Source organism: Oryza sativa, chromosome 10 (genome assembly GCF_034140825.1).
Source record: "Oryza sativa Japonica Group chromosome 10, ASM3414082v1".
NCBI classification, from domain to species: Eukaryota; Viridiplantae; Streptophyta; class Magnoliopsida; order Poales; family Poaceae; genus Oryza; species Oryza sativa.
Window position 1 is genome coordinate 306,696 of NC_089044.1, and position 11,774 is coordinate 318,469.

Sequence of the window (11,774 nt, forward strand, 5' to 3'; positions counted from 1 at the left end):
TCGGATTTATTTCTATTATAAAAAAAAGGTGTATTTAGTTTCTAGCTGAAACACAAGAGTGAGAAGAACATGCTCACCAGATGAAGATTCCGATTCCCGTTTGGCTTGGGCTTTTCTCAACATTGCATTTGGAGGATGGACGATGGGCCAGAAGATGTCAACTTACATCAAAGCCTCAATCAACAGTTCCATCATATACGATATGACAATCCAGAGATAAAACTCATATTAGACTGCAGAAGCGACGAATCCATCAGCATTCAGCAATTCAGCGTTCAGAGCAAATAAAAACAGCACCAGCACGCAACAGATAGAGCTCATCGAAATGGGCAATCACATCATTTTGTTGAAAAGCTTCAGGCTGGAACTCAGTGAACGATTTACACAGGTTGGGCACGGAGAGACCGAACCTTTTTTCTCTTTCCCTTTTTTTGTTTGTTCTTAATATCGTCCTGGCACTAAGCAGCCTTTTTTTTTTTTGAACTGCTCGTCAGGCATCTGCCTCAAAGCTAACATCTCCTTGACCTGTACAAACTGAAAAAAAAAATCTATCTAAGCTGCCAGCTAACATTGGTGGCATTTTGTTGTCAATGGTATCACTCTCGGCTGGATATATTCTCTACACTTCAGCTCCCGCTTAAACGCCTCTTGTACTTGTTTTGCACAAGGCTGAGTAGGAAGTCAATGAATATATGCTCATAGCCTGGCATTTTCCCATATCCTGCAGGATTTCAAGTACAACAATCATATAACATGATCTTGAGGATATATGACGTGCTGGTAGCAAAAAGAAAGTGACCCAATAGAGTAACTAATTCCAGTCATGTTAAATGAAGTTAAAAACTCCCCACAAAAAAAAAAGAAGTTAAAAACTGATGCCCATCTCAGTACAATGGCAGTCATGTCAATCTCTATGCTCTACGTATGCACATATCCACCCAGGAGGAACTTCCACAGATATAAGCATATGCATGTACAATGCATGAGCATGACCTGCTGACACCGCTATGCTTAGCTTCAACGCAAAAAATGGCTATAACATAATCCAATCTACAGATCGGTGTAAATCTTCCAAGTAATTAATACAATGTTACCCTTAGCAGGTATGCAAACGACAGCTATATTCTATGGTAACACAATCGAATCATTGGTAAACTGTCCAGAAAATAGTAGAGCATTCATGGTGGCAGAGCATTAGAAAACTGCACAGAGCACCCCCTACTTGACCACACACAACACAAGAATGTGACTCACCAGGAAAATAGTTGATGTCAATGACATAGTACCGATCCTTTCTTCCATGCTCTCTAATCATATCGAAGTTAAACAGTCTAAGACCCTGAAATATTTTACAGTTAGGTATAACAAATGATAAACCAGATATTGTTAACATGAATGGGATTTACTCATACCAGTCTGCGCCGAAGCTCCCTCCCAAGTTTCTCTAGAAGCGGCTTTGGAGGAAGTTCTGTCATTTTATGGCATTTTGCTCAGTAACATAAATATGTTTATAATTTGATAATTGGAAAGTTGGTATTCGGTCAGACTAAACAACTTTAACAATTGAGTTGTTTATTTCCCTGGAGAACCACCAGGGAGCTGCACTAGTTGATATTTTTAGTAGACAGATTTAGCAGATAGCTTATTCATCAGACTAAAATACAGGCTTATTAGCCCGAAAGGACTCCTATCATGCCCATGAAGCAAGCAACTTGGAATAGTTTAGACCAAACTAAAAGGAAACATTAGGTATGTGCCACTCTAAAGTTGCAAACTGAGATACGCCATTGATTTCCTGTTCTCTACATGCCACTCCAAACTCCCAAATTTGTAAGGTTTGGAAATATGCCACTATACACCCAATATGGAATAATAAAGGTCTGACAGCAACACAGAAGGCTCACCAGCAATAGAAGGGTCAACTTCTGCATCTTCTGCAGTATTTGTAGCACAGGAAACTCTCGGAAAACGGAAGATGCCATCATTGTTTTCCAGATCATAGATGTTTACATCAGGAAGAGAAAATCGGCGAACAACACGTATTGTTTCACCAACAACATATACCTTAAATAAGATCCCACCTGTACAACAAAAAACTCAGCACTTCAATATCCACATTTGAGGAAGTGTTAGGACAGATAAAAGATTTGGAAACAAGAATTGAACATGATAAATAAGTTACCATGATTGACAAATTCCTGGAGAACCAGAGGAGGATCAAGCATTGACAAGGATGTCTCCACATATGCAAGAGATAGTTCATGGGATTTCGATGTTCCATCAACTACCAATGGTTTGGCAACTGTATATAGAGTACTATTCTGATCAGAATCATGCCAGAATTTTGCCATCCATTTTTTAACAGATTTGATGAAATGAATTGGAAATTGATAACCTAGAATTCCTCTATATATATTCCTCAAAAAGAAGACTTAGTGACATAGATAGTGTGCTCTAATTTTAAGGCTGAGCATGGATGTAGAATAATTGTATAACTCACCCAAGGGCAACGTTAGTCCAGCCTTGGCAACTGCAGATGGTATAGACAATGGGTCTTTCATGATAACCAGCTGTCGTGGAGTGCAAACCTCACCTGCATTGGTTGATTGGTTGAACACAAGAAATAACAAACAAAAGGCTATGCATTTTTCTTGGTAGAGGAGGTATGTAATTTTCAGACATAAGCCAGTATTAAGATTTGCAGTTTACATTTTTAGAAATGCTAAGAAACTACTTTGCAAATTCAGGAAAGCAGTGCAATATAACAAAGACTTATCTGTTTTTACAGTTCCACTAAATTTCATGGATAATTACATAATGTGGGTATTAATATAATGCTCTCTTCTTATCCCCTATTTTTGTACTGTGAGCGAAGGTTCTTTGAAGGATCAGTATTACTGTTCTACATGGTAATCTCATGCGTACAAGAGTTAAATCACAACATTAACTTGGACTAAAGTGAATAGTAAGAACATTGAAACTATAACACAATCTCTTCGATACCATATGAGTACCAACATTCAATAATTATATGCAAAACTTACCATAGGCATTTGATAAGTTCAAATCAGCAACTTCTTGAAGCATTGACTGGCGATTGTGCAAATGTTGAATAGCATTAGGTGGATCAAGGACAGTTACTTCTGGATGTTCTTCACGATAATCCTTCAAGAAGATGAAAAAGGTCAACAAGGACAAAAATGAATTGAAGAGTGTTTACTCTTTCTTTGATCGAATCAAAGTTTTTGCTTTGGTGCTCAAGGACTACCTCCAAAACTTGCTGCCACTCCTTGTCAGTAAGCTGATAAAAAAGGGAAATCAATCAGAAAAAAAATTATATCTTAGGCAGCATGGCATATACAGGAAAAAGTTTTTAACATATCTGATAAGATTAAGGCAGTGACAAAAGGCACAATATGGTTGTTTAACAAAACCTAACTAATATATGGCATACTGTTTTTGATTTCATGCATGCAAAGAGAGGCATGAGGACTAACCTTGTGCAATATAATATCAAACGGGCCTTGTTCAGAGAGAGGACGAGTCTCATCAATTGATACAAAATGAATGCTCTTCTTCCTGAAGGAAAAGGGTTAACAGTTTAAGGAAACTTGCAAAAATTTAACATAAAGAAAAAACCTAATGCGAACACAGTGTACTGTTCATAACAATGTAAGCTTGTAGTCTATAAGAAAATAGTAGGAATAGTTTCAAAGGAATGAGGTGTGATTATTTCAGGCAGCTTCAAGCTTTTTCTTGTGTTAGCTAAGAAATGCATTGGATCGTACTGTAGTTACTATTGATGAAAGGATTTACTTTTGACAAAGGAGCACAGGTTATCCCTGGGCAGCGGGATATAATCCAGATAAAGGAAATGCTTAAACTAAACTAAGACAACTTATGAAACACAATTGAAGAATTGACGGTAATTCTTCTCAGAAACACAGGAGAATTGTGCTTCATTTCAGTAAGAAGAAAGAAAACTTACAAAGGAGGAATCAAGAGGACCATATAAGAAACCACACTCCCAAAAGTAAGAAACGTGCCACACACAAAGTGTTGACCAGATCACCCAGAAATAGACTAACCATCCGGAGCAAGTGACCATATGAGAAGCTCATAGAGCGCATCGGCTCCAGCTAAATATGAAAAGTTAGTTTTATTTACTCTACCTCTATTTAATATTGGCTTTCTGGGAAGACATTGAATACAACTTGAATACCAAGGAAAAATTATGTAGCAACATAAACTCTCAAACCTTCCTCCTAGACAGTAGCATTAATCAACCAGTTGTTTAAGAAGCTAAGAGAGATGATGTTATTAAGCAAAGGGAGGAACAGAATAAATACCCCAGAAACAACATATCTGTAAAATGATTAAATAAACAGCATCAACACAGTTTTATTGAGAAGTAGTCGCCCCTACCCATTGTTCTGAACAACATCCTATAATGCCAATGTAGCACTCAGGTATATGTTATCACTGGCATCAGCATATTGTCTAGTGTAGCATCTTTGTAGTTTGTTGGCTTGGAACCACATGGCAATTCCCCTGATTTTGCATTTTAGTATATCTAATAAAAAATAGTGTATCGATTTTATATTCTGGAATATCGATATTTTACTATGTGATCTGTTGATTCAATCGCAAATGTAGCCAAGTATACCATCCTAACTAAAGGCATACACTTGTCAGAACACCTCACTACTTCTCTACTGCTACATCTTACCCAAACACCACTAATATTTTTGTTCCCAAGAGGCTACAGGTAGGGGGGAAAAACATCTGGATGTCATCAATTGTTGTGGTAAAGCGAACTCTATTTTCTTTACAACACATCATGAGCTTGTGTATAATACTGACAACAGCTTTAATCTTTGAGCTAACACCTGACTTTAAATTCATTCCAGAATTTTTTACTGTGTTTTGGAAGCATTGAAAACTTGATCACTTCAAGTCTTCAACAAACAAAATATGATGCTTTAAAACTATTGCAGACAAAAAGGCATTTTGTAGGGTCCTTGAAATCTAACCTTTTAAATGGCAAAGGAGACTATTTATGTATAAATCATCTGATAATATTTATGAATAAATGCTTCCTATAAAATATCAAAGGAGACTACCAGTAAATCTAGAAGAATAAAATCTCTCTTTTTTTTTCTGAAGAGAGTCATGGTTCACCAACCAGGAAAAAAGTACACTTCCTATGCTGCAAGCCTGCAACTACAAAACAGGAACCTATCATTTTCATGGATTCTATGCTGGAAGAGAATGTATCAATGCATAGTCAAGTCAACACGTGCATACTATAGTTAAATTCAGGTCAAGCTGATTCACGGAAGTAAATTATACTTTGGTGAATGATCTGATTTTTTTCCCTCAGGCCGTTTCAAAGACCTGAGAGGTGTTTATCCCCAAGAATATTCCAATCCCATATACCAACCGTAGGATAGACGGATCGCATATTAAAGAAATGCCAACATTTCCAAGTTGACAAGGAGATAAGCTATCACAAGCAGTCAACAACACAACAGAAACGTAACTGAGACTAGTGATTAGTACAGGACATATAATTAAGACGCCAACCTCCCAGTTTCCCTCCCTCCCTCCAGAAGTAGTAAGATAATACTGAGACCAATTGTAGCTACCATCTGTCTCACATGCATAAGAGCCACTCTCACTATCCACTAAACTCCCACAACATAATAATAACTAACTCACTAATTTAATCAGTACTTACAGATTCAGCCAACAGCAGTGATTACATTCCCATTTCAGATAAGATAAATCAAGTTAGACTCTAATTAAATCGCTTCCCTGTTCTTGCCTCACAATACTAAAACACAATCTGACCGTGGATCCATCACAAATGCACATGCCATCTGATGCACTGAAATTAAGCACCATTAGGCCTTAAAGAAGCGTACTAGGAGGGCTTCTCTTCGGTTCAGAATAAATAAATAAATAAATAAATAAAAAGAATAGACCATTTTTCTTTTTATTGTCATGAAATCCCCCCACAAGACGAAGACGCCTCCTCCGAGAGCCACAGAAAAGATTCCAAATTTGACGCGGGATCACAACTAAAGAAGTTACCTGGCGAGCGAGAGCAGCTTGGGCTGGAGGAAGCTCTTCACCTTCTTCTTGGTCAGGGCGTAGCCCACCACCAGCCGCTGCCCCGCCACCGCAACCACGGCGGCAGTGGCGGCGGCGGTCAGCGGCGGAGACAGCGGCATCAGGTCCGGCGCCTCCTCCACCTCCCGCTCCTTGTCTTCCGACGCCTCCTCGTGCACCCTCATCCCGACGAACCCTAACCCTAATCCAACCAAGAATGGCGACGAGAAGGCCACAAAGAAACACCTCAAGAAACACAAAATCGAGAGAGAGAAAGAGAAAACAAAAACTGGGGGGCGATTGCTGGAGAGGATGAATTCGCGAATTGAGAAGATTGGGGATGAAGGATTTTTGGGTGGATTTGGGGAGAAAAAATTTTGCAAAGTTTGGGGGTATTTTTTTTAATTATTTTTGTGAGGTTTAATGGCGGAGAGGAGAGGAGGAAGAGAAGAAGAGCGGGAGGGTAGTATTTGTAGACGAACAGCCCTTTCTTTCTTTGTTTGTTGCTTCCAGCTACGGATTCTCTGTACCCCCTTCTGCTGCTTACTCACCAAAAGTAACTAGATACAAATCTGTTGGTGGCAAAAAGCTCGAAACTCTTGCCTCGGATCAGCTGGATCCGGATCCAAGTCGAGATAGACTTTAAGCTTATAGTGTAAACTTTTGTCTCGTTAAAGTTATCATCTATGACTCACCCAACAAAAGTGTAAAACAAACATATTGGTTCTATATGTAAACTACAAAATAGCTAACCATTTCCTACTTATCTAAGGAATATAAAGACTCATCTTTAATCATGATATGTTGATGGTATAGTCGTGGACAAAAACATTTGTTTATTTTTTTTAAGCAAAAGACGGCAGGAGCTCTGCCGGATATATTAGAAGGAAAAGCAGTTACAGAGGTCAAGAAAGAGCAGACCACTAGGTGACATTTTCAGTTTTCATTTTCAGAGATTTACATACATGATGCTATCAACTAGAGCTAAGCACAAGCCTTTATGTATGGCGCAAAATCTGAATGGCATCTATATTTTCCTTTACTAAGAAAGCTACTTGGGTGGCACTTAGTTGCTTTTGATGGAAAATTCTTCGATTGCGCTCAAGCCACACCTGCCACCAGGTTATAAGAAGTGCCCCTATCAGTTTTCTTCTTCTCCTTCCATAAGTTGAATGTATGATTGAGGTCCACCATTCTAAAATGTTTGCATCCTGTAGTTGATTTGGGGTCTGCATGATGTCCAGCCAGCTACAAACTTGGGACCAAACCGTGTTAGTGAAACTGCACTCCTTTGTTTGTTTTTTTAACTACACCTAATATAACAATGTCTTTTTCTTACAGATGATTGATTAAGATTTTAGCATACACTTGTGTATTCGCGGTCGCTATACTCAAGCCACGGGAAGGGGTTGAGGATTTTTCAGATCAATGTTGGTACATTCTTTGCAGAAACTTTCAAAATTTACAATGTTCTAGAACAACCAAGAACACACTATCGAATGGTCAAATAACTATCATACTCACTTGTTCTTGCCAACAGCTGAGCCATCTCATTAGTATTACGGTTTGTATGAAGAAATGAAATCGAAACAAAGTTTCTTACCAAAGACTTGATATCGGGAACAATAGGACATTTACAATCTTTGCATAATATTCACTCTTTGGATTAGCTTCAATCAATTAGAATGAAAAATCACCTATGAAAACCTTCATCATAGCACAAAGATCACAACAAATCGAAGAGCAAGTGCTTCTGCAATCTCGGGTGTAGTGATGCTTTGACAGCAATCTCGGGTGTAGTGATGCTTTGAAAAACTCGTCAGGAACCTAATAGACATCTTCCTATATGGCCCTGCACCACCACACCAATAGCCAAACTCGATGAAGAAGAAAAGATTGATGCATCGACATTGAGGCTAGCCAAACCAGCTTGTGGTGGGCTACATTTCTGAACTTGTTTAGGAAATTTTTGTCTTTTGACGACTACCTTGGCTTCAAACAGTCCATAACAATTATATCCACATAAGTTTATTTTCTTAACTATTAGTTGGGGCATACCATAGATTCTGGACTACTCAGACATGCCAACAAGTACCAGCCACTACCACACACTACACTTCGTTGCAACGATTCAGTAGATCAAACAACCACAGCTTAGCATTACAAAGAAGTTTCCTTTGCAATTGAATGTCAAACCGTGTTTTGATAATATTCTAGATAGATGTCGCAAAAGGACACAATAAGAAGTAATGCTCAACTTTCACTTCATGGCCATAGAAACAACACAAAGGGCAGGAATATGTAGCCTCTGAAGTTGATATCTTGTGGCCAAACAATCATGAGAAAAATTCAAACAAGTCTTCGGTTTGCTCCGGATTGATAAAATTGATTTCCAAATAGATTCACTATTTTCTCATGATAACTCCACTATCTGCTCACTTCGAGTTATCAGGAGCAAATATATTGCCTAGATTGTTGGATATCATGAGCAAACTTTTAGCACCGGATTGATAACTTATGTCATCATGTATCCATTTGTCTTGGCAAATTAGAACATATCCATTTCCAATTTTCCATAGAATACCTTGTTCCAAAAGTTTTTTTTTTGCCACGCATGATACTATGCTAAGTATAGGAAGCCGGTCTAGGACAACTTGCATGCCAAAAAATCATATTAGGAAAATAATGACATTTAAGTACTCTAGCACATGAGGAATCGAGATATGTTAGAAGGTGCCACTTGTCTTCCTAACTTGGCCTAGTTGAAAAGTTGAAGATCTCTAAACCCCAAACTACCAAGGAACTTCGGTGAGAAAAGCTAATCCAAGAATGCAAATGCATCTTTTTCTTTCCGTGTTCAACCCCCAACAAGTATTAGCAATCGACTTCCTCATCTCCTAACAAGTTGTAGCTAGAATATGGAAGCATCTCATAACAAAGTTAAAATCGACTGAACCACAACCTTAACAAGGGTCTCTTTTCTAGCTATAGATAACAGTTGATCAAGTGATCAGTCCAACTATTTATCTATTTCCATGTTCTCTCTTGCAAGAAATTAGAGGACTTAGTGGGAGAATGTCCTACTTCGATAGGCACGTCCAAGTATGTAGACTTCAAAGCATCATTCTAAATCTGCAGTCTAACCATAACATTATTTCTTGTGTGTGACATCCTGGTCCAATTAAGATTTGACATGTGTGGCCCATGAAAGTTGTGTGCACATGTTTAGTACCACCTTGCCAGTTTAGCAGGGATGGAACCAGCTTATAAGGCCTCTTCTCTCCAGCCATACCACTCTTGGGTTAACCCTTTTACATGAAGCGAGGACAAAAATGTAAGTGGGTTCGCCCGTTGGTTGGGCTAGGCTACGCGGTTCTGGAGGGCAGGCTTATTACATTGTGGCAACAGGACAATGAGGAACAAAGGTACTTAAACTGGAGGTTTTGAGAAGCTCACTTTCTGCCGTGAGCCCTCAGAATCAAATAAAGTGAGCCCTCAGAATCAAATTGTAGAGTTGATTTCAAGGCCTGTAGAGTTGATTTCAAGGCCTTCTGTACTTTTGTAAAATGCTATCATCAGCAAAGATACTTTTGTAAAATGTTATCATCAGCAAAGAGTAAGTGAGATATAGGAGGACCAAATCTACCATTTTGTAATCCCTATAGAGAACCTTCCCCTTCCTTGTTTTTCAGCAGACAAGACAATCCCTATGTACAGGTTAAGAATATATATGGAAAAATGGGATCACCTTGCCATATACCACGTGTAGGGATCACAGGATCACTCAACTCTCCATTGACTATTACTGCATAACGGATCTCGGTGATCACACACCTCATACCAGTTTTAATCTAGAAAGTAGCGAAACTCGACTTGGTCAAGCATCCTCTAAGAAAAGACTATTCCACTCAATCGATCATAAGTTTTATCATATCTATCTTCATATGCACTTCGTTAAATAACTTGCAAACGATATCAACATAATTAATTTAGGACTTTAGGCGTACTACGATGTGGTCAGAGAGTTGTTATAAACAATGTGAAAAAGACAATTTGTTGTAATGACTATTGATATGGAAGGATATATTTTCATTTGATGTGATCCATAATGTCGTGCATGTGAAGGCAGAGGAGCGCCGCAAAATTGAGTATAGTGCGCCGCAAAATTGAGTATAGTGCTATAGTGATTTGTAGTAATTCATTTAAGAATAGTGCAACACATTGTCTATACCCTAGCAAATTTAATGTCATCAAATGTTGTAGCGCCACTACCTCATCCATTTGTGTAAATCCAACGGCTATAAAATATCCCAAAATCACCGATATTGTGCTACTCTGACTTTGATTACCATGCAAAGTCATAGGATCCAAATCCTTTGAATACTTATCTAGAGTATAAAATTACTGATCTTCGATTACAATATATTGATGATTAGCTATTGACAATATATATGATTAGTCATTTGATTTTGAATTTCACATAATAGTGAGATTTTCTTTAGATGTTTGATCACAATGTGTTTAAGATGTTTGAGAACAAATAGGGATGTTCAATGGCAGTCCACTAGTCTCCAGTCTATTCTCATTTGGGAGTTTCACTTTTCCGAGTACCTTCGCATTATTCCATTGATGGCGACTATATCATCCTTGTTGTCGGCCCGCTTAAGTAGTTCTTCAATGTATCGCGTGCCTTTCTATTTTATCAGTTATAGTATTGTAGTAATTGTGGAGCTACAAATATGTAATTGGGAAGCATCCTTGAACTCTCATCCCACGTCATAATTATCTTTTGGTTTTAAAAACAAAAAAAACCACTCAATCCAGGGACTGGCTGGCTATATTGTGCACTCTTAGGTGAGTTTATTTGAAAACACCAGACAAGCTAAGGTCTTCAAGTTTGTTACTCAATAGAACATGGAAATTGTACTATGCAAAAATGGTAAGAGAACTGTTGCAAACATTGTGAAAAGGACGGCTGGATAGATGCATTGACTATTTGTATTGGTACATTCCATTTGATGTCATCTCTGATGCCATGTGCATGAAAGTGCAAAAGGATTGCTTAATTAAAAAGAGAATGCACACCAATTTTAACTAGTAGATTTTTATACAAAGTATATTCTCTGGATATATGAGATTTCATTATAATCTTCTTGGCATTTTTGGGAAATACCAATTTGTTGAGTTAAGCGTATTAATTTACACCGTGAGGTACATAATCTCCAATCGGTCTGAGCATACCATATATATGGTACAGTAGTATATTGTGTTGTAACACAACTTTTTCCTTAATTTTCTTGGTTCTTAATTATTTTATTATTCTTTTCTTTAGCGTCCCTATTTCAAATTTATTTGAGCATTAATTTTTTTTATTTTTTGCATTGTAGTGCAATGCAAAAGGACACTGTTTGAATCAAATATATCCCGTGGCGGGGGCAGCGTGGGGGCTGGGAGGTTTTTAAGACCCCCTACCCCCTAATAAATCATTAGAGCCCCCATTAAGACCCCCTAAAATTTAAATCCATATGTCTATTGCAAGGGAGTTAAAATAGACTTTGTCTGAGATGGTTAGAAGGCCCAAAAGGCTGAGGAGCCCCCACTATAATTTTATCCTGGCTCTGCCACATATATATATATATATATATATATATATATATATA

At 38.0% G+C, this 11,774-nt stretch overlaps 1 protein-coding gene across 1 annotated transcript; it reads right to left on the reverse strand.

The window, feature by feature from the left end:
• Positions 1-299: 299 nt before the first annotated feature.
• LOC4347947 (inositol-tetrakisphosphate 1-kinase 1-like) lies at positions 300-6,553 on the reverse strand. Its single transcript, NM_001422963.1, has 10 exons — positions 6,097-6,553; positions 3,498-3,579; positions 3,269-3,301; positions 3,045-3,165; positions 2,501-2,593; positions 2,183-2,302; positions 1,905-2,081; positions 1,413-1,468; positions 1,255-1,339; positions 300-721 (listed from the first exon to the last, which is right to left on the reverse strand). Exons 1-10 carry the CDS (start codon positions 6,297-6,299, stop codon positions 627-629), a joined length of 1,065 nt encoding a protein of 354 aa, NP_001409892.1. The 5' UTR covers positions 6,300-6,553; the 3' UTR covers positions 300-626.
• Between the last annotated feature and the right edge of the window lie 5,221 nt (positions 6,554-11,774).